The 21,196-nt window shown below is 38.1% G+C and overlaps 1 protein-coding gene across 3 annotated transcripts in view; it reads right to left on the bottom strand.

Moving 5' to 3' along the window:
* EMB1379 (embryo defective 1379) overlaps window positions 1–21,196 on the bottom strand; it is a 63,609-nt gene that overhangs the window by 22,339 nt on the left and 20,074 nt on the right. For 2 of the 3 annotated variants that reach the window (XM_010248670.3, XM_010248671.3), the window contains 2 exons: window positions 5,879–5,956; window positions 5,541–5,788 (listed from right to left, as the gene is read on the bottom strand). In XM_010248670.3, the coding sequence (XP_010246972.2) occupies window positions 5,541–5,788; window positions 5,879–5,956 (326 nt within the window). Of the gene's footprint in view, window positions 1–5,536; window positions 5,789–5,878; window positions 5,957–21,196 lie in introns of those variants that run through there. The other variant, XM_088904077.1, reaches the window with a different exon arrangement.

Below are 21,196 nucleotides of genomic sequence, written 5' to 3' on the forward strand. Positions count from 1 at the left end.
TATAAGTACTAACTGTGTACGAACACAGTGGGGTCCACATCACTGTTCTCTACATCACCCACTCCGCCACGTCTTCATCTTCTTCAACCTTTGAGCTTCCGCACCAAAGCGCCGCTTACACTTCTACCCAAACTTTGCACAAGAAGCCTTCAACAAAATTTTCAAGGGAACATGGCACTACTTCAGGTTTGACACCAGTTATTCTTAATCAAACTGCTCTCAGGTCCAGCTTCTTGAAGGAGACAAGTACACCTCCCATGGCAACCACTACCTTTTCGAGAATTGGTTTCTACCACAGGTTGAAAGCCAATCCTATCAATTTCAATTAGAAGAAGTCGTCATCAAGAGTCTTCGAGTTGTGAGAGGGACACCAGTATTCGATCATTATCGACCCCTCTTTTGTTTCTACAGTCGTGAACTCCACCTCCTCGTTTCCCAAATCTAGCACTGTCTTCGTTTCATCAAACAAGGTGAGAATGGTTGTCCTTTTCAGACCAAGCTTCTTCGATACCTCCTCCAGAACCATCTTCCAGTCCTTCACTACATTCTTTGTTGATAATATTAGTTTTTGTTCCCAATCCCCTCTCTCCCCATCTACCAAGAGTTTTGGTATAGATGCAAAGAGTGCAACCAACACCATAGTTTTCAAGGCGTCTAGGCGATTCTGGGCGACACTGGGGCGCCTAGTCGCCTAGGCGATAAAAATTTTATAATATAAAAAATCAGACTTTTGGCTAGTTTCCAAGTTTTATATACCATTCAGCATGTATGTTAATTGAAAAAATAGCAATTCTCTTTATTAAGAACATTAAATTTCCTCTAAAAATGTGGCAAATCATCACATCTAAAAGATAAAAATCTTTTACTTATATTAATTTCATTATTTTCAAAAATAATACTACTATAATAAGTATTTAATAGAGAAAATTCATATTAGTTAGCAGCTAAAGATGGTTATCAACTTTATAAGATAAATATTCAAGATAGAAAGTAAAATAGAAAAAAAACAAGGAAGGAGTTTCTGTTTTATTTAATTAGAGAGAGAGAATAGAAAAAATAACTTTATTATTCTATTCTTTCTTTCCTCTTTCTTTTCTTTCTTTCTTTCTTTTTATCTTCTCAAAACCCTTTGATCTTTTAAATTTCAATAGTAAAACATTAAAACAAAGTATAATTGATATATATATAGCATATAATAAAACATTAATAAGATACAGCAATATAAATGATATTATAAAAGGCGCCAGCCTTGTCATTTTTGTCGCCTAGGCGGGCGCCTAAGTGACGCCTTGAGAACTATGACTAACACAGCTTCAGTTTTTCTTTCTCTTGTTCAATCCCAATTTCTCTAGGATCTTTCCCCGCTCTTTCAAACCCTCTTTCCTTTTCGTTGTTGTTTCCTCCACAATAGGCTTCTTTGTTTGTTCCTGCGCTGCCTTAGTCCAGTTTCTTGCCACAACTTGGTGTATCTCATTTGCTACTTTTATCCAGCATCCCAGACTCTTGTCCTCAGGTATGACAATCATGTTTTTCTTTTCCTTTTTCAAGTCTTTCTTCTAATTTCAAAAACCAACCTTTTAAGTTTCTCTTTCGTTCTACAACATACTCTTTCCTTAAGGTTCTGAGTATCTTTCCACCCCGTAGTCCAACTTACATTGGTTACGCCATCAAGAAAACTTTGAAACCAAAAGAGAACTTTGTACCAAAAAGAGCATCCCTCTTTTTCCTTCTCTAATCTTCACTATGAACTCATTCTGATGAAATATCTCTTCCATTAAAAACTCTTTGCTCTCCACCTTGGTGGATCTTCTCCAACTCCTTGCAAGTACGAAGCCCTCGCACCCCATCTCCTCCGCTCCCCCGATGCCTCTTACCTCTGTGTTATTCAATTCCTGACTGCTAAATTTAGTGTCACACCCTCTATTATCACAAGATTAAAACCTTTTGCAAAGCCTTTTTCATAAAATAACATATTATAAATATAAATACATTTTGCAAAGAAATTTTTAGAAATAGATGAAATCCACTGCCGATAGTTTAGGTTTCCATCAAAGAGAGAGTTAACCTTGATATTCTTTGTCTGACAAAAAGGTTAATCCTCTCACAATGATCACCTACTCATTTAGTATCCTGAACTACTCCAACATACCTAGGTATTTTGATCCCAAGAGGATCTCACTAATTTGCATGTCAAAAACAACCCAACCCAAAACTTAGTACAATATATCAAATACAAGGCCAAGTGCAATTTTCTAGTTTTTGTCTATCTCCAAGGTCAAATGCATAACTGAAATTTGGTTCATGTTTAGCGTTTCTTATAAACACCCACTAACTATATTTAGGGTTTAACCCCAACACTGAGACAAGTTGCTCCACCATTTCAATAGTACATCAGTGTTAGACTTGTTAGGATAAACTCCCCAAGTTTATCCAATGATTGAGAACATTCTAAACCAACATTAAACAATAATGAATTGATTTTATTAATTCAATCTTAGTAGACATAAGTCTAATTGGAGCTAAGGGCATGCATTGTCTAACAATTCAACTACAATAAAAAGCTTCGCTAGCACCTAGAAAGTCCCAACTGATTTAGTGGTAAGCTTAGGTTGGCCAAACTTCTATAAATCTTATGTTCTTTTGATTCTTTGAAACAGTTCTTTAAACTTGTCAATATTCATTCTACATATTGCTATCTTTATCACACAGCGTTTCATATTATTGCTCTATATTATTTCTGTTTTGGCAAGGCAATAGTTGAGGTAACCTTTTAGAACCCAATTCACCCCCCCCCCCCTCCCCCTTGGGTTAGGCTACCTGGACAACATTTTCCTACCTATAGCAACGCGAACTAGGGTTTCCTCTCTAAAATGGTCTTCTATCCAACATCTATACCATTACTTCTTGACAAAGGTGTGTCTTCCTTCAATTTTTGTTATTATTGTTTTCATTTTATAATTTTTTTCATTATGGATGAATCAAAATTGTTTGAAAGTATTTTGTTGCTCTTGTTCATGTGATTTGGGTTGTTTACATTTGCCACAAAAAATAATGGTTATCATGACATTGGTATCATGAACTTACATGTATGAAATAAGAAACTAAACATGTTTTTATTGTCATTTTCTATGATTATATTGTTGTGGTTTCTGTTGTGTAAATGAAAAAATAATATGTTTTTATTGATTTTTATAAATATGTTTTTATTGTTTCCTATTAAAATTAAAGTTAGACAAAAACATATTGTTTCACATACAATTTACGAAATACAAATGCAACTTATGAATTATGGACTATTTCATTTATCAAAAAAGTATATAATTTATGAAATACAGATTATATCATTTATTCATTAATATAAGCATTTTAATCATTTTCACCATTTTCCTAATTTTGATTAAATATAATAATTCTAACATTTTGTCTTCATTTTCATTAATAATAACAGCATTTTAATCATTTTTAATACTTTGCCATTTTAATATTTTTTAATAATTTTAAATTTTTTATTATTTTATTAAAATATTACATTATTTAAATAACTACTTTTATTATTGTTATTGTTATTATAATGATTTGAGGGTAAATTTGTAAAATACAAAATTTTAGATAGAGGATGGACTCATGTATTGTCACGGTAATAGAAAAGACTAATCACAACCATTCACATAGCAATAAAAGAAACAATAGCTTGCCCATTAAGTTTGGATTGACAGTTCAAAATTCTCACCATAACAAAGGGGAATTCACTCAAGGCAATACATACGTCTATGGGACTCCCCACAATTCTGGGGGCTAGTTTTTACTTAAAATTCTTTGAAATTCTAAGGGCTAATTTCCTTTTTCAAAAAATCCTCGGAATTCTGGAGGCTAATTTCTTTCTTAAAATACCTCAGAAATTCTAAGAGCTAATTCCTTTCTTAAAATTCTTCGGAATTCTAGAGGCTAATTTCTTTCTTAAAATTCCTCAAAATTTTAGGGCTATTTTCTTTTTTTAATTTCTTTCATAAAAATTCCTCAAAATTTTGAAGGATAATTTTTTTCTTAAAATTCTTCATAATTTTGGGGACTAATGTGTTTATATCAAAGTAACAAGACCAAATCCAATTTATTGCTCAATAACAAACAATCCCTTTATTGAGCAAGGGGCTAATGTAAGACAATGGGCTCATATATTGTCATGGTAATACCAAGAGACAGCTACGACCATTTCTTCCCTATAAGATAATCATGGTTCCTCAACAAAATACATGGGAAGACAACCATTGTATAAAAACATGAGCACAAAAACATGTAAATAAAAAAGAAAAGATGTCATACAATTGTGCAAAATCTGCAAATATGCTCTGCATGCAACACGTGATAAGACCATAGAGGAAGTAGTAGTTGTGGTCCCAAACTAACTGGTCCCCACTCTACAATCCAAACCGTTTCCCCATCAAATAAACATGGGCATCTAAGAAAATAACAATTTTAGGAAAATTTTGGAATCTCTTATTCCATGCACATACAAACCCTTCTCTCCTTCAATAAATAGGGATACTTCTAATGGGAAGGGGGATTATCCTTTCACACCAAGTTTCCCAAAATGAACTCTAATGCATGGTTCCGCTATATATTTTTTAACGAGTATGATAGGTATACCTATATTATTATTTTGGTTGACGAAAAAAATGAATGAAAATTAAATCTGTAACCAAACATGTCCAAAATTTATTCTCTTTCTTGCCACAAAAAGAATTCATTTTTTGTAAAAGAAAAAAGTGTTTGTTCGTAGCAGCACTTTGTCATTCTACTCATTTCACCTATTTTTGTCCATTCTAGAACTTTATTATTGGAACAAATGAGAAAGAATGAGAGTTTAACCAAACATGGCCCTAGCCTCCATACTATTTTCTTCTCTATTTTTCTCCCCTTTTTTCTCCTTGCTTATATATATCACATCTTGCTACATATGTAATCAATTTCAAAAACCAGAGGGGAATCTATACTTGTTAAGAACACTAGGAGTAACTTGTATTAAACTGGAAGAGATGCATGTGAAGGTAAAGATAACAAAAGTTGGATATAGTAATTTAAAATTTTGCTTTGTGATTGGGTGATTGTTCTGGATTCGCCATCATATTTCTTTCTTTTACCTGTTTCGTATACTTAGTGATACCAACCCAACCAGGCCTGATTCATCCCCAATACTTGAATTCCTAAAGGTTTGAATTGGGTTGACCATAAATTCAACCCAACCTACCTTTTATGCATCTCTGGACCAGATTTATAGCTGTATGCAGCTCTAAACCCCCAAAGCATGATAGACCAAACCACATCGTCTGAATACCGAAACATGCTTTCATTTTCCATAGTTCAGTAACCTCCTTATTTTAAAGCGTCTAGAGAAAATTAATTTGGGTGGCACTTCTAAATGGGATATGATCGAATCTCATTAAGACAATATCCCAAAAAAGCTTGTCAATGCAACATGAAACACAAGGCAAGTAGACTACACTAAAATTCATAGTAAAAAAATAGCAGACAAACATATTTACCTTTGACGGGAAGAACTTCGAGTTGTCCTCCTCATATCAGTGGCACATGAGGTAGTTTGAGAAAGGCCTGCTCCAACAGTATCTGTCTCTTCTCTTTTGCAGCTTCTTAGCCTCTTTTGCATTGAAGGTCCTGAAGAAGATGGTTCACTTTGAGTTAGTCCAATCTCCTCATGAACCTCCTCCACTCCATCCACATTAGACACCAGATTCTTCCATGCAGCACCACATCCTGGACAAACTCTTTCAGCCTGTAGATTATTGAAATTGCAAATTTAAGCAGTTTACAACACAAGCTAATGGCTTAAAAATAAGACAACAGGTATGCATAAGACGGATACCCTTTTCTGAGAGAATTTCTTCCTTATACAGTATCTATGAATTCGAATGGTACAGCTTCCATTTTGGCACAACTCAGCCTGAAGACATAACATATAGATGTAAAACTTGTCTATATATAATGGACAAGATAATAATCATTGGCTGGCATGACTGGCAAATCTCTTAGAAAGCATAAGAACAAGTTATTGGCCATGTTCACTCTTGCAAGATAAAGTAAAGAAAAGAAATGAAAGAAAACTACCATCAACTACAATTACACCTTTTTTATAAGGAAAAGCAAAATTTATTAAAGAAAACGAAGAGCATGATACAGCCACCATCAGTGCTAAGATAGCACCAACCACAAGGAACACCATAAAACAAACATCAACCAAACAGATAAAATACAAAACACAAGAAAACACCTCAAGAGATAATCTAATTTTCAGAAAAGCTACACTCAAATATTTCTGCAGGAACACTTATTCCTCAGAAACAAAACAATCTTCCACCCCTCCTTCCTCATTCTAAATTTCTCCCCCATTGAGAAATTCTTAAGATACTCTTCCTTCCTCCTCTTTTCAAACTCCTCAAAATCCCTTCTAGCAAAAGCTTCACCTCCCAAGAAGAACAAACCCAATGATTTTCCAACAAAAATATCAAATTTTGGACCTTTGTTTTTGGCTCCCCTTCTTTTGAAATGGTAAAAGAACTACTGACCTAGACGATTGAACCATTAAATCATTTGACCCAGGAAGAAGTTCGTGGGTCATTTAAAATTAAATAAAACAATAAAACAATAAAAGAAATAAAAACAGTAAAAAAAGGCATTTTTATAACCTACTCCCATTCAATGATTTCCCTAGGGGTTTACTCTCAACAGCAACCCAGTACTATGGTGGAGGTGACCATCATCTCCCTCACACCGGCAAACATCATTTGCAGCAATGATCCAAGGCTGTACCAAAAGCAATCATCAATTTCCTCTATCTCTTGCATTGATGACCATCAACGCCCTCACACTGGCGACCAACAAAGAATTTTTTTTTTTTTTGAGAAGGTAAAGTAAAAAGATTTATTGATGATGGAAAATTACAGTACAACAGCAACCTGGTGAGAAAACACCAGGAGAACTACTACATTACAAACCCCAAATGGTGGGATTCCAGGAGCTGAAAGACATTCTGATTTTTAAATTCTGAAATTACAGATAGCCAAGAAGCAAGCCTATTAACCGCCACCTTGAGCAGATCTTCAGGAGCTCTACTTCTGTTGCAGAAGACACGACTGTTCCTTTCAGGCCAGATCGTGACCAGGACAGCTGCAGGAATTGTTTTCCAGGCCAACATCCCTTTCTTTCTCAGATGAGGAAGCTTCCAACCACACAGCAACGCCACGCCTTTACAGATCAAGGCATAACCCAGCTGATGTCTGCTGATTTGATGAAATGCTCCCATAACTTAGCAGAAAGAGGGCAATGAATACATAGATAGTCACTAGTTTCAAGAACCAGTCCACAAATGCTACAGTACAGGTCAGGGATCTGAACCTCACGCTTGCACAAATTGGATCTAGACACATTTATCAAGGGCCAGGTAGAGACCCAGATCTGCTTGCTAGAGAACCCCATATTAGCTCCTTGACTCAGCTTCTCAGCCATAGATTGACTGTGAACACCCATCACCACTCCATTTCCACTTCCACTCATCATCCACTTCAACAGAAACTTGCTGATTCTGCAATAGTTTTAGTAGCTCCAACAGTTGCTCCAGTTCCCAATCATAGAGATTCCTTCTAAAGAGGGGGCACCAAACCACATTTCCCTCCTCCCATTCAAAGGAGTCAAATACTGATGCATCAGGGGATAGGCACAAAGAGGTTAGGAAAGACCTACCTTATATTCCAAACCTTCTGAAAAGGAGGGGAATTTTCTCATAATAGCTTTCCACAAGGAACAGCCCCATGTATGAAAAGGGTCCAAAGACCTCCAGTTACCCCAATCCACACCATATTTAGCAACAATCAGAGACCTCCACCATGCATCTCTTTCAGAGCCGAACCTCCAAATCCACTTACAGTTGTGTTTATTGGCTTCATGGCTTATTGGGCAACAAATCACCAAGTGCTTGATTTTGTTTTCTTCATGGCTTATTAGACAGTTGTGTTTGACTTGGACTTAGTTTGCTTTTGCTTTGGACTATCTGTTTTTTTATAGTAGGTTTATAGGTATTTAGTCCCTTGATACATACTTGTTTTTGGATAGGAGATTGGTAGCTTTGGACTTAGTTTGAACTTTCGGATAAAATGATGTTGCTTTGATGGAAATGTTTTGTTCTTCAACTTTTTGGATTATCTTTTCTTGTTATGGTACTTGTTAAACTTTGAAAATGTTGTTGTTTTGATAGATGTATTTGCAATACTTGTTGTCTTCACTATACATGGGTTCTTCTGCAGATTCAAAAGGTGATTCCAATTCTTCCTCATCTAATGAGGAAGTAATCGCAATGGCCGTATTCCCTATGTTGTTAGAAACATATGGGTTTGGCAGTGCTCTGACCAAATAACCATGTAAAATATCTACACTTAGGGGTCATACTTATATGTGGAATGAAATTTTAAATGACCTTGAGAATCCAGATAGATGCTATGAAAGTTTTAGGATGGAACTCCAAGTTCACAAAAACTTTGCCAACCTCCTTAGAATACATGGACTGTTAAAGAACATACGTAATACAACAGTTGAAGCTTGCGTTCTTCCTAATGGCAATTGGTCAAAATGAGAGGAACCATATAATGGTTGGACGTTTCCAACACTCCACTTGGACTATAAACATCCATTTCAAAAGAGTTGTGGAGGCAATTTGTAAGTTGGGGAAGGAACTCATAACTCCATCATCATTCACTAAATTAAAGTTGATAAGAGTTGAGAGGAAACGAACAGGCCCTAAGACTCCAATATTTATCTTTTTTTTCTTTTTTCTGATCAGTAACACAGAAAATTCGTTAATTAGAAATTCAAGTACAACAAGAAGTTGTGGCGCACAAGCATTCCACTTTGTCCACTAAATCAAAGCCCCAATCAAACCCAAACAAATCCCTTTAATTACAACACAGCCCAAGAGGTAACCCGACAGAAACATCCTCCTAGCTATAATATAGCCCAAAACATAGATTGTCTTTCAACTCCTTGCTTAGCTAGACTATCAGCCATAGTGTTAGCTGATCTTCTAATCCACCTTATTTGAATCATCATGTCTTTAGAAGCCTGTTTGAAGCACCTGAACTCATTACTGCCAAATTATTCCCTCCCCTTTCTTCAGTCACTTTACCACAGCTTTTGAGTCCCCTTCAACAATCAATCTACCAATCCCCATTTCTTTGGCTTTTTCAACACCAAACACTGCCACCTTCATTTCTGTGCTCACTACATCACCTTGCTAAATAGGACCAGAGAACATGGCTATCATATTTTCATTCTCTCCCCTTATTACCACACCAATGCCCGATGGCCCCGGATTTCCAAAACAGCTGCCATCAAAATTTAGTTTCTTCCACCCAGCATCCGAAGGGGACCATGATGCAATCACAATAGATTTCCTAGATGCAGTGCTTGCAATTGTTCCCCAAGACATGAAAAAGTCTTCTATCTTAAAATCATCAAATAAATTTAGTGTTTTCACCCAATGTGCCACCCTTAGAGTTATCACTTCAATTACAGCTTCTTTACTTCTTTCTTTGTTATCAAAGATCCTCAAATTTTTTTCTTCCCAAACATAGTTGTCAAGGCGACGCCTAGGCGGTTTGCCTAGGCAACAAGGTGCCCTTGGAGGCTCGCCTCGCCTTATCGCCAAGTAGTTTTCTATAGCGTGTTATAAAAAACTTTTATATTCTTTCTTGACAGTAAATCCGATTGAAGATTACGGCATAAGAGGAGAGAGGAGAAGAGAAGAGAAGAGAAGAAGGAAGAAAGGAGAAGGATTAGAGGCAATGGAACAGTGCTGGCGGCGCCAGCTTCATTATAATATATAGGGCAAAAAAATAAGAAGGGAAATGACCCTTGTGCCCCTACTAAGTAAAGTTACAATAACAGATTAAAATAAAGGCTTTAATCAACCAAACAGACCCTAACAAAATAAAATCAATTATTTCAACACTCCCCCTCAAGTTGGAGCATAGATGTCAATCATGCCCAACTTGTCACACAAATCATTATGCCGCACATGATGAAGACCTTTGGTGAAGATGTCTGCAAGTTGTTCTTCTGAGCTGACATATGGGGTGCACACTTCTCCATTTACAAGTTTCTCTCTAATAAAATGCTTGTCCATTTCAATGTGTTTCGTCCTATCGTGGAGGACTGGATTAGCTGCAATGTTGATAGCAGCCTTATTGTCGCAATAGAATGACATAGGGTTGCTAACTGTAAAACCCAATTCTCCTAACATATTTCTTATCCACATGATTTCAACAACTCCATGAGACATAGCTCTGTATTCTGCTTCAGCACTAGATCTAGCCACCACACTTTGCTTCTTACTTCTCCATGTGACTAGGTTTCCCCCTACAAAGGCACAATATCCACTGGTAGACTTCCAGTCATCAACTGCCCCTGCCCAATCAGCATCAGTATATACTTCAACCTTTAAATGTCCATGTTTTTGGAACAGCAAACCAGCTCCAAGAAACTTCTTGAGGTATCTGAGGATCCTCTCTGCAGCTTCAAAGTGAGTTGTCCTAGGGTTGTGCATGAACTGACTAAAGACACCCACTGCATAAGCAATATCAGGCCTGGTCATAGACAAATACAAGAGTCTCCCTACAAGTCTCTGAAACTTCTCCACATCTTTCAAGAACTCTCCCTAACTATCACCCAGTCGATAGTTGGGTTCAATTGGTGAGTCAATTGGTCTCGTCCCTAGTTTGCATGTATCTTCTAGTAGATCTAGTACATATTTCCGTAGGGAAATAAAGATGCCCATGTGAGAGCGAGCAACTTCAATTCCAAGGAAATAACGCAAGGGGCCTAGATCTTTCACCTCAAATTGAGTGGCTAAGAACTTTTTTAGTCTTTGTATTTCAACCTCCCAATCTCCTGTGATCACTATGTCGTCCACATACACAATTAGAGTTGCAATTTTCCCTTCACCTTTCTTCACAAATAGTGTGTGAATTGACTGGCATTGTTTGAACCCCATCTATTGAACTGCTAAGTGGAACTTACTAAACCAGGCCCAAGGAGATTGTTTCAACCCATATAAAGATTTTTTTAACTTGCACACTTTCTATTCATTGCCTTTGGCACAAAAACCTGGAGGTTGGGTCATGTACACTTCCTCTACTAAGTCACCATTCAAGAAAGCATTTTTGATGTCCAATTGGTGAAGTTCCCAGTCAAGATTTGTCACCAGTGAAAGGAGAATTCTGATAGATTTAATCTTAGCTACTGGGGCAAAAGTCTCTGCATAGTCCACTCCATACACTTGCGTAAAACCTTTTGCCACCAGTCTGGCCTTGTACCTTTCAACAGTTCCATCAGCTTTATGTTTCACTGTGAACACCCACTTGCACCCTACTGCTTTCTTACCTTCAGGAAGATCCACCAACTCCCAAGTGCCATTTTTGTGTAATGCACCGATCTCTTCCTTCATTGCATCTGTCCATTCAGGTTTGGATAAAGCTTCTGCCACATTCTCAGGAATGGGGATATTGTCAACAGAGGAGAGGAATGCACGTTATGAAGATGAAATATGATCATAGGACACAAAGTGAGAGATAGGATGATTACTGGTACAAGATCTAACACTCTTTCTCTTAGCAATAGGAACATCAAGATCATTAATGACAGGGGAATCAACATTAAGAGGAGCAGGCATATCAATAGGAGCAAGTGTACCTGGCTGATGGGAAGAATCAACCTCCGGTGAAGCCGATGATGTTGGTGGCATAGTGTCAGGTTCCACGGCTCTTGAACTTTGTTGGCTTTTATGGCGGCGAAGAAAAACACGGAATGGAGGGTCAAGTAGAGGAGGTAGTTGAGTCTGAACCTGTTTCTCCTCAACCCTACTCTCCCCCTGAGGAGAAACCAAGAAGAAAGGTTGATTCTCAAAGAAGGATACGTCGATTGAGACATAGTACTTATGAGTGGCGGGATCATAGCAACGATACCCCTTTTGAGATAGAGGGTAGCCAAGGAAGACACAAGGAATAGTACGAGGATCAAGTTTACCCCGAGTAGGTGACAAGTTATGAACAAAGCAACGACACCCAAAAACATGCATTGGAATGGGGAAGAGCGAAGATGTAGGAAACAAAAGCTGATGTGGGGTCTTATACTCTAGTAACCGAAATGGCATACGGTTGATGATGTACGTAGCACACAGAACAGCATCCACCCAAAAGCGTTTCGAAACATTCATATGGATTAACAAGCCACGAGCCACTTCAAGAAGATGGCGGTTTTTTCTTTCAGCAACATCGTTTTGTTGGGGTGTCCTAGCACAAGAGCTTCGTTGAAGTGATCGACTCGAAGCAAAGAATTCCATGAGATCACTATGGAAGTATTCCGACTGGAAAATGTGGATTTCAGTTTGGAACTGAGTGAACACCATGCGTTGAAAGTCTTTCACAATTTTAGGCACTTCATCTCTAGATCGCATAGGTTAAACCCAGGTGTATCTAGAGTAATCATCGATCAAGGTAATGAAGTACTTATATCCAGCCTTAGTAAGTAGAGTAATAGAGCCCCAAACATCAAAATAAACAATATGAAATGGAAATTCAGATCTTTTATTTCTCAAAGGAAAAGAGCTTCTACAATGTTTACTCAATTGACATGTCTGACACTGCAACTGATTCACTGACAAAGACTCAAACAACTTTGGAAACATAACTTTTAACGACTCAAAAGAAAAATGACCAAGACGACTGTGCCATAAATAGGCTTGACTCTCACTAGACGAACTCAATGACTTTGTAGCCACAAGACCATCTTTATTCTGCAACACGTAGAGACCATCCACCATGCTTCCTCTACCAATCATCTTCCTCGAGGCCAAATCCTGAAATGCACATGAAGACGGATAAAAAGCAACTGAACAGTTCAAGGAGTGAGTAATACTACTAATGGAAAGCAAATTTATAGGTAATTTAGGAACATGTAGTACATTAGAAAGGGTAAGGCCGAGTGGGAGAGATATTGTTCCTTGGCCAGCTATGATGGAGAAAGAACCATCAGCTAGTCTCACCTTATCTCTCCAGAGAGAAGATTGTATGCCTAAAATAAATTTGACTTACCGGTCATGTGGTTTGAGGCTCCGGAATCAATTACCCAAGGGGAATCAGAGGTATGAGATGACACATGGAAGGCAGTGGCAATGTTACCTGATGCAGACGCAAAAGAGGTAGGAGTAGGACTAGAATCCATCTGGCAAAGAGTCCTACCATATAACTCCAAATGGTCACGGAAGGCAGTGGCAATGTACACTCAGGTGCAAGAGGCGTACGCCTCCTACGCTTTTTTATGAGGCGTGCTAGAGGCATACGCCTCATGCACATCTGATATAAAAAGACAGAAAACAAAAAAGAAAACAAAAAGGAAAGGAAAGGAAAGGAAAAGAAAGGGAAGGGAAAGAAAAAGAAAGAGAAGAGAAAAAGAGAAAAAGAAAGAAAAGGAAAGGAAAGGGAAGGGAATAAAAGATAAGGGGAAAGAAAGTGGTTTTCCCTCAGCCCCTTCGGTAGATGGGGCATCTTTATTCTTCTTAATATAAAAGTTTTTTTTAAAAAATAAAGAAAAATGAGACCCCCCACCCTCCTCTTCATCCTCCTCCTAACCCCCCTCCTCTTAAGGAGGCTTATGCCTCCTTGTGTTCGGGAGGCTTACGCCTCTTGCGTTCTGAACTACACCTCACGCCTCTAGGTACTGGAATGCCTCACGTCATGCCTCCGCGTTTTAAAACATTGTGTAGCACAAGGATATAAGCAGGAGTATGGCATTGACTATGAAGAGACTTTTGCTCTAGTAGCCAAGATTACTACAGTCCGTGTTCTTTTAGCCCTCTCTGCTGCTCACTCTTGGACGATCTTTCAACTGGATGTGAAAAATGCCTTTTTACATGGGAGTCTAAAGGAAACAATATATATGAAACCTCCTCCAGGGTACTATAGTGTCCCTCCCTCGTCTGTCGGCTAAAAAAGTCCCTCTATGGGCTCAAGCAAGCCTCTCGAGCTTGGTTTGAAAAGTTCAGAGATGTTGTCGTGCAAGCCGGATATAGCCAAAGTGCATTGGACCACTCTCTCTTAGTTCGAAAAAGACCCCAGGGCCTTACCATTCTCTTACTATGTGTGGATGACATATTGTTGACTGGAGATGATAATAGAAGGAATCCAGGACCTCAAGTCTCTTCTCCATAGTTCCTTTCACATGAAAGATTTCAGCCCTTTTAACTATTTCTTGGGACTTAGTACAATGGAGCTCCCAAGCTTATTTTGTCTACCAACACAAGTATGCCTCTGATCTTGTTAAGTTGGCCAACCTCCCTGATAATAAACAAGTTGATACTCCCTTGGAGTTGAATGTCAAATCATCCAAATCAGAAGGCTCCCTGCTTCCTGATGCTTCCCACTATTGGCAAATTGTAGGGCCTCTCATCTATCTGACCATGACTTGTACTGACATCTCACATGCAGTTCAAGTTGTTAGTCAGTTTGTCTCTGCACCTCGTCAACCTCATTTGACTGTGGTGCATCGAATCATCTACTATATTCAAGGCTCTTTATCACAGGGTTTTTTCTTCTCTTCATCTTCTTCTCTCCAACTGAAGGCCTATGCTGAAGCAGATTAGGTCGGATGCCCCGACACACGACGCTCCACTACAGGGTGGTGTGTCTTCATGGGTGACTCTCTAATATCATGGAAGTGCAAGAAACAACAAACTGTTTCCATGTCCTCTACGGAAGAAAAGTACAGGGCAATGTCATCTTTTTGTAGTGAAGTTGTTTGGCTTCAATCTTTATTTCAGGAGTTGGGACATTCCTCTCCTACACCCATTCCTCTGTATGCAGATAACAGTAGTGCTATTAAGATTGCCTCTAATCCTGTCTTTCATGAAAGGACAAAGCATATTGAGGTGGACTGCCACTTTATCCGCGACCTGTTTCTTGCAAACTCTATCTCTCTCCCTCATGTTGCCTCTGATATGCAAGTTGTTGACACTTCACAAAGGCCATGACGAGATCCTAACACTTATTTCTAGTAAGTAAACTAAAGCTCATGCCTCTGCATCAGTTTGAGGGGGAGTGTGAAGAAACTCCCTGATGTACCATTTTATTGTAGTCCTTATTGCATTGTTTCTCTTATTTATTATTATTTTCAATTCAGCCCTACAAGGGCCTATTTATAAATTCTCTAAATTGTGCTTGCCTATAAGGGCCTCTATGTAATTTCTTTAATTTCACTAGCTATATAAAGGACCCTTGGGGTAGGGTCGAATCATCCATTCTTCATCCCCAGAATTTTGTATTCTGCTCTGGGTCTGTTGACAAATAGTCTTTTGTAATCCAACACATAGAGTATAAATACAAAGTGGGTCGGCTAGGTGAAGTGACTTTTAGGAATAATCTAGGACTAATCGGTCTATTCACAATTGGCATAACAACAATTGGAAGTTTGATGGGTATTACATAGAATTAAAAAGTTTACATTAAACACTTCAATGTGAAACAGGACATAATGCCTAGTCAGCATTGCTGTTTAGACTAGTGTTTTAAAAGGTGCACCTGAGGCGTGCCTAGGCGCAGAGGCAAGGCGCATTCCAAGCTATGCGCCCCACCCTGGTTAAGGCACATGCACTTCAGGAAGGAGCTCGCCTCTGCACCTAGTCGTGCACCTCAAGCCAAGCGCCAGGCGGCCCAAGTGAGTGCCTTAGGGATGTTTTCAAATTTTTTTATTACTTTTGTATTATTAGTTTATAGATAATTGTTCTCATATATAAAAGGTCTTTTTCTTTTATTTTTTTACATCTATTGCATACCGTATAGTAAAAATAATAGAAAAATAGTGGGAATCCATCAAAAACTTCCTAAATAAGTAAGAACAGTTGTCTTCGAACTCCAAGTCCAAGGCTCCAACATCTGCAAACCCTTCTTCCAGCACTGATTTGGAATATAAAACAAGGGCTCCGCCCATTCTTCTTCTTCCCTTCTTTTTTTCTTTCTTTATTAGATTCTTTTTTTATTTCATCTAGTTTGGAATGTGAAACAGGGTCTCCGCCCCTTCTTCTTCTCTTCCCTGTTCGTTTCTTTTTTCCCTCACTGGTTTGCACCAAAAACAAGGGCTCTGCCCTTCTTCTTCCCTGTTCTTTACTTTTTTTTTTCTTTTTCCCTCACTGGTTTGCACCAAAAAGAAGGGCTCTACCCCTTCTTCTTCCTCCCTGCTTTATTTCTTTTTCTTTTTTTTTCTTTCCATTGTTTTCCACCTTAAAATAGGGGCGGATTTTCCATTCTTCATCAGTTTTACCCTAAAAACAAGGGTTCTACCCCTATCTTCTTCATCAGTTTTACACCAAAGACAAGGGCTATTCATTAGTGTTTTCTTTATTTTTTTCCACTGATTTTATCATTTTACAAGTTATTTATTTCTTTATTTTATTGATTTATTTTAGTTTTCTCCAATTTTTATACTAAAACATTGATTTTTTCTTAGACTCATAATAGGTTTAGTTGTGATCTTGACGTGTTGTGGATTCACATCACATTCAATTCAAGTAAATACACTTATTTTCTATAGTTCTATTGTATCTATGTGTAGTTTTTATTTTATATATTTTTCAATACAAATATACTTGTAACTTAATAGCTAATTTAATTTTTTTCATGGATTTAAGGTTAAGGTGTTTCTGTAATTCCATATAAAAAAGGGCTGATGTGGGTGCTAGTCAAGAAGAAAGCCAAGAAACTTAAGGAAATAGAAGGGATCCAGCTTGGAAATATTGTCACTTGCAAGATCCCAAGAACACCAATGCAGCAACATGCAATTTTTGTGGAAAAATTACTAATGGAGGATTTATAGAGCCAAGGAATACTTCATTAGTGGTATGAGGAATACAAAACCTTGTACTAAATGTCCTAAAGATGTTAGGGAAGAGATATTGGCTTATATGAACAAAAAAAATCTATGAAAGAAAGCATGAGTGGGGAAGATGAGGGCACTCGCATTTTAGATTTTGATGACTAGAACATGGTTAAAGATGAAGATGATTTGGAATACGATGTCCACATACTTGGAGTTAGTGGCCAAGGGAGATCTGATGTGAAGCATCATAATACTCTATTGATAGTGGTAGTGTAAATGCAGCTTCTTATACTAGGCCTTTGGGGTCTATGTCTAAGGAATCCAATTCTAAACCCAGTAGGCCACCACCCATAAAACGACAAAGGGCCCCATAGATAGATTTATTTATGTACCTAGCCAAGAACAAGTTATGGAAATGAAAAGGGAGCGAAAAAGATTGAAGCAAACAACCATTAGTGATGCATACAACAAAGAGGCAAGAGAACAAGTTTCTATGCACACTGCTAGATGGTTCTATCAAGTAGGTATTCCTTTGAATACCATTCGTTTAAAAAGTTGAGGCAATGGTGGAGGCAATTGGACAATATGGGCTGGGATAATAAAGTCCCAAGTTATTATGAGATGTGGGTTCTTTTGAAAAAGGAAGTGGAACATACAAAGACATTATTGCAACACCACAAGGAGGCTTTGGAAAAATCGGGTTGTTCTTTAATGTTTGATGGTGAGCGGACAAAAAAATAAGACCCTCAAACTTTCTGGTCCATAGTCGTGTTGGGACCATGTTTATAGAAAGTATTGATGCTTCAAATGTGGTGAAAACAGTTGAAAGGTTGTTTTTATTACTTGACAAGATGGTGGAGAGAATAGGGGCAAAGAATGTTCTTCAAACTATGTTTTAGCAAGTAAACTTTTTTGCTTTTATAATTTCTTTATTGTTGTTTGTTACTATTTTTTATAGCTTAAAAGTATGTTTTAAGCCTTTAACTTTTCAATTTACACATGTTTGATTATTTTATTGTGCTATTACCTTTTAGGGAAATTTTTTTATGGCAAAACACCCTCATTTAATTTGGACCTCGTGTGCTATACTGTTTAGATTTTGTCATTCCCAACTTGCATAGGTTTGCCTCTAACTTCTTCCTTGGAATAGCCTTGGTGAGAAGATCTGCGAGCTGCATGCTGGAGGTGATATACAGAAGACACACTTTTTGAGATGAAACCCTTTCTCTAACAAAATGTCAGTCTACTTCAATATGCTTAGTTCTGTCATGTTGTACCGGATTATGGGTTATATTAATAGCATCCTGATTATCACAATACAACATTAAGGGCTTCTCATAAGCAATACCCAAGTCCTCAAATAGTGATTTCAACCATAGGATTTCAGCCACATCATTTGCCATGGACCTATATTCAACTTTAGCATTGGAACGAGAAACAAAACTTTGTTTCTTACTCCTCCAGGAGACAAGGTTACTTCCTACAAAAGCACAATATCCAGAGGTAGACCTTCTATCATCAACACTCCCAGCCCAATCAGCATCTTTGTAAACCTCTATCTTCATGTGATCATTATTCTTGAATAGTATACCTCTACCAGGGCACCTCTTCAAATATGCTAATATCCTCTCAACTGCAAGTAGGTGAGTAGTTCTAGGAGACTACATATACTGACTAACAACACTAACTGCATAACTGATGTCCGGTCGTGTGAGACAAAGAGGAGTTTTCCAACTAACCGTTGGAACATAGCTTTATCTTCAAGTGGCTCTCCACCCTCTGCATTGATCTTGTGATTCTATTCAATAGGTGTGTATGCAAGCTTAACACCCAACTTTCTAGTTTCTTCCAACAGATCTAGAACATACTTTCTTTGAGAAACAAAAATCCCATGTTTAAATCTAGCTACCTCAATACCCAAGAAGTATCGTAGCTCTCCCAGATCTTTCACCTCAAACAATTGATGGAATTGTTTAAGAGACTCAATCTCACTGTTATCATTCTCTGTCACTACAATATCATCCACATATACAGCAAACAAGGTCAAGGAAGAGTCCACTCTCTTAATGAACAATGTATGGTCTGATTGGGCCTATACATAGCCGAATTTTTCAAGGGTTTGTCTAAATCTATCAAACCAAGCTCTGAGAGACTATTTTAGTCCATACAAGGCTTTATTCAACCGAAAAACCTTCTATCCTATGCTAATCTGGTCACTCCAACTGCCTTAGTAAGTGTACCTAAACTTATTGTTCCCACTCTACGCCACTCCTCTAGAAATCCTCAACCACCCAACCGTTATGGTTTTTCACCAGACCATAGCTCTTTTTCCGCAGTTTTATTTACCACAGACATTCCCAAACCTTACCAGCAGGCTATAGCAGAACCACACTGGAAAGATGCCATGGATTCTGAGATTCGAACCCTTCTTGAGAATGACACTTAGGACTTGATCAAAGCTCCACTTAAAGCATCTCTCATAGGAAGTAGATGGGTCTACTCTATAAAACTAAAATTTGATGGAAGCCTAGACAGGTACAAATGTAGGCTGGTTGCACAAGGCTACAAATAGAAATATGGGATAGATTATGAGGAAACTTTTGCTCCTGTAGCTAAGATGACCACTGTACGACTTCTGATGGTTGTATCTGCAGCCAAACAGTGGACAATCCATCATATGGATGTCAAGAATGCTTTTCTCCGTGGGGAATTGAAAGAGACAATCTATACGAAGACTCTTGGATACTGTATAGACCCGCAGTTTGTTTGTCGTCTGAAGAAGTCACTTTATGGCCTGAAGCAAGCTCCTAGGCCTGGTTTGAGAAGTTAGATCCGCCATCACTGATGCTAGCTTTATTCAGAGTTCTTCTGATTATTCTTTATTCATCTTAAGGCGGAAGCAGGGAGTAATGATATTACTCTATGTCGATCACATTCTCATTACAAGAGATGATACAGAAGGAATTGCTAAGCTACAACAATTACTCAGTGAGTCCTTTAAGATGAAGGACTTGGGGCCTTTGACATACTTCTTGGGACTTGAAGTGAGCAAAAACTCTAGGGGCTACTTTGTTAACCAACAAAAGTATGTGGCCGATCTCGTCAAACTAGCAAATCTTAGTAACTCTAAAATTGTGGATACCCCACTAGAACTGAACTTGAAACTCAGCAAAGATGATGGTTCTCTCCTTGAAGATCCTACCCTTTTTTTATAGAAAACGGTAACTTTCATTAGATAAAACCATAAGAAACAACTATCACCTTCCAAAGTAAAAGGTGACCCCTAAATAACAAAAATCTTACAACACTGTGCAAAACAAAAACTCCTGATTCACCCCTTGTTCTGCTAGGTTGTCAGCTAAAGCAATTGTTAACCTCCTGGACCAATACACTTTTGCACCCAACTCCCTTGTGAGGCTCAATAATTCCCTTGAAGATCCTACCCTTTATCGTCAATTAGTGGGTAGTTTGATATATCTCACCATGACTCGGCTAGATATATCTTATGTAGTTCAGATAGTGAGCAAGTTTGTGTCTTTCCCAAGACAACCTCATTTATATGCAATTCTCGGATCATTAGATACGCGCGAGGCACCCTGTCACATGGGATATTCTTCTCTTCCTCATCCTCTATTAGCCTTATAGCTTATGCAAATGCTGATTGGGCTGGATGCCCTAACACCCGACGGTCTACTACTGGCTGGTGTGTATTCTTAAGCAACTCTCTTATCTCGTGGAAGTGCAAGAAACAAGCTACTGTGTCCAAATCTTTTATTGAAGCTGAATACAAGGCTATGTCTTCCGTGTGTAGTAAGATCATATGGCTTCGGGCTCGTCTATTTGAAATACTTCATGAACCACCATCATTTGTTCCTCTCTATGCAAACAATGTTAGTGCAATTAAAATTACTTCCAACCCCGTCTTCCATGAGCGCACCAAACACATAGAAGTTGATTGCTACTTCATCTGCGATCTCCTTCTTGAGGGTACCATATCTCTTCCTCATGTCTCCTTCGGGCTCCAACTAGCAGACTTGTTGACTAAAGCAATGACTTGGGCTTGGCATCTATTTCTCATGGACAAACTGATGCTTATTCCTAGGCATCAGTTTGAGGGGGAGTGTAGAGACTGTGAGAAGATCTAGTCGCAGGGCTATCTTTGTACTTTTACTTTTATTTGTTGTATAACTATCCTTTGTACACTCCTTTTGTACACTAAGGGAAGATTTTGTTAGATAGTGTATGCCCTTAGCTCCAATCGGATTGATGT

This window comes from Nelumbo nucifera, chromosome 4 (assembly GCF_055504915.1).
Source record: "Nelumbo nucifera cultivar China Antique chromosome 4, China Antique-T2T, whole genome shotgun sequence".
Taxonomy (NCBI): domain Eukaryota; kingdom Viridiplantae; phylum Streptophyta; class Magnoliopsida; order Proteales; family Nelumbonaceae; genus Nelumbo; species Nelumbo nucifera.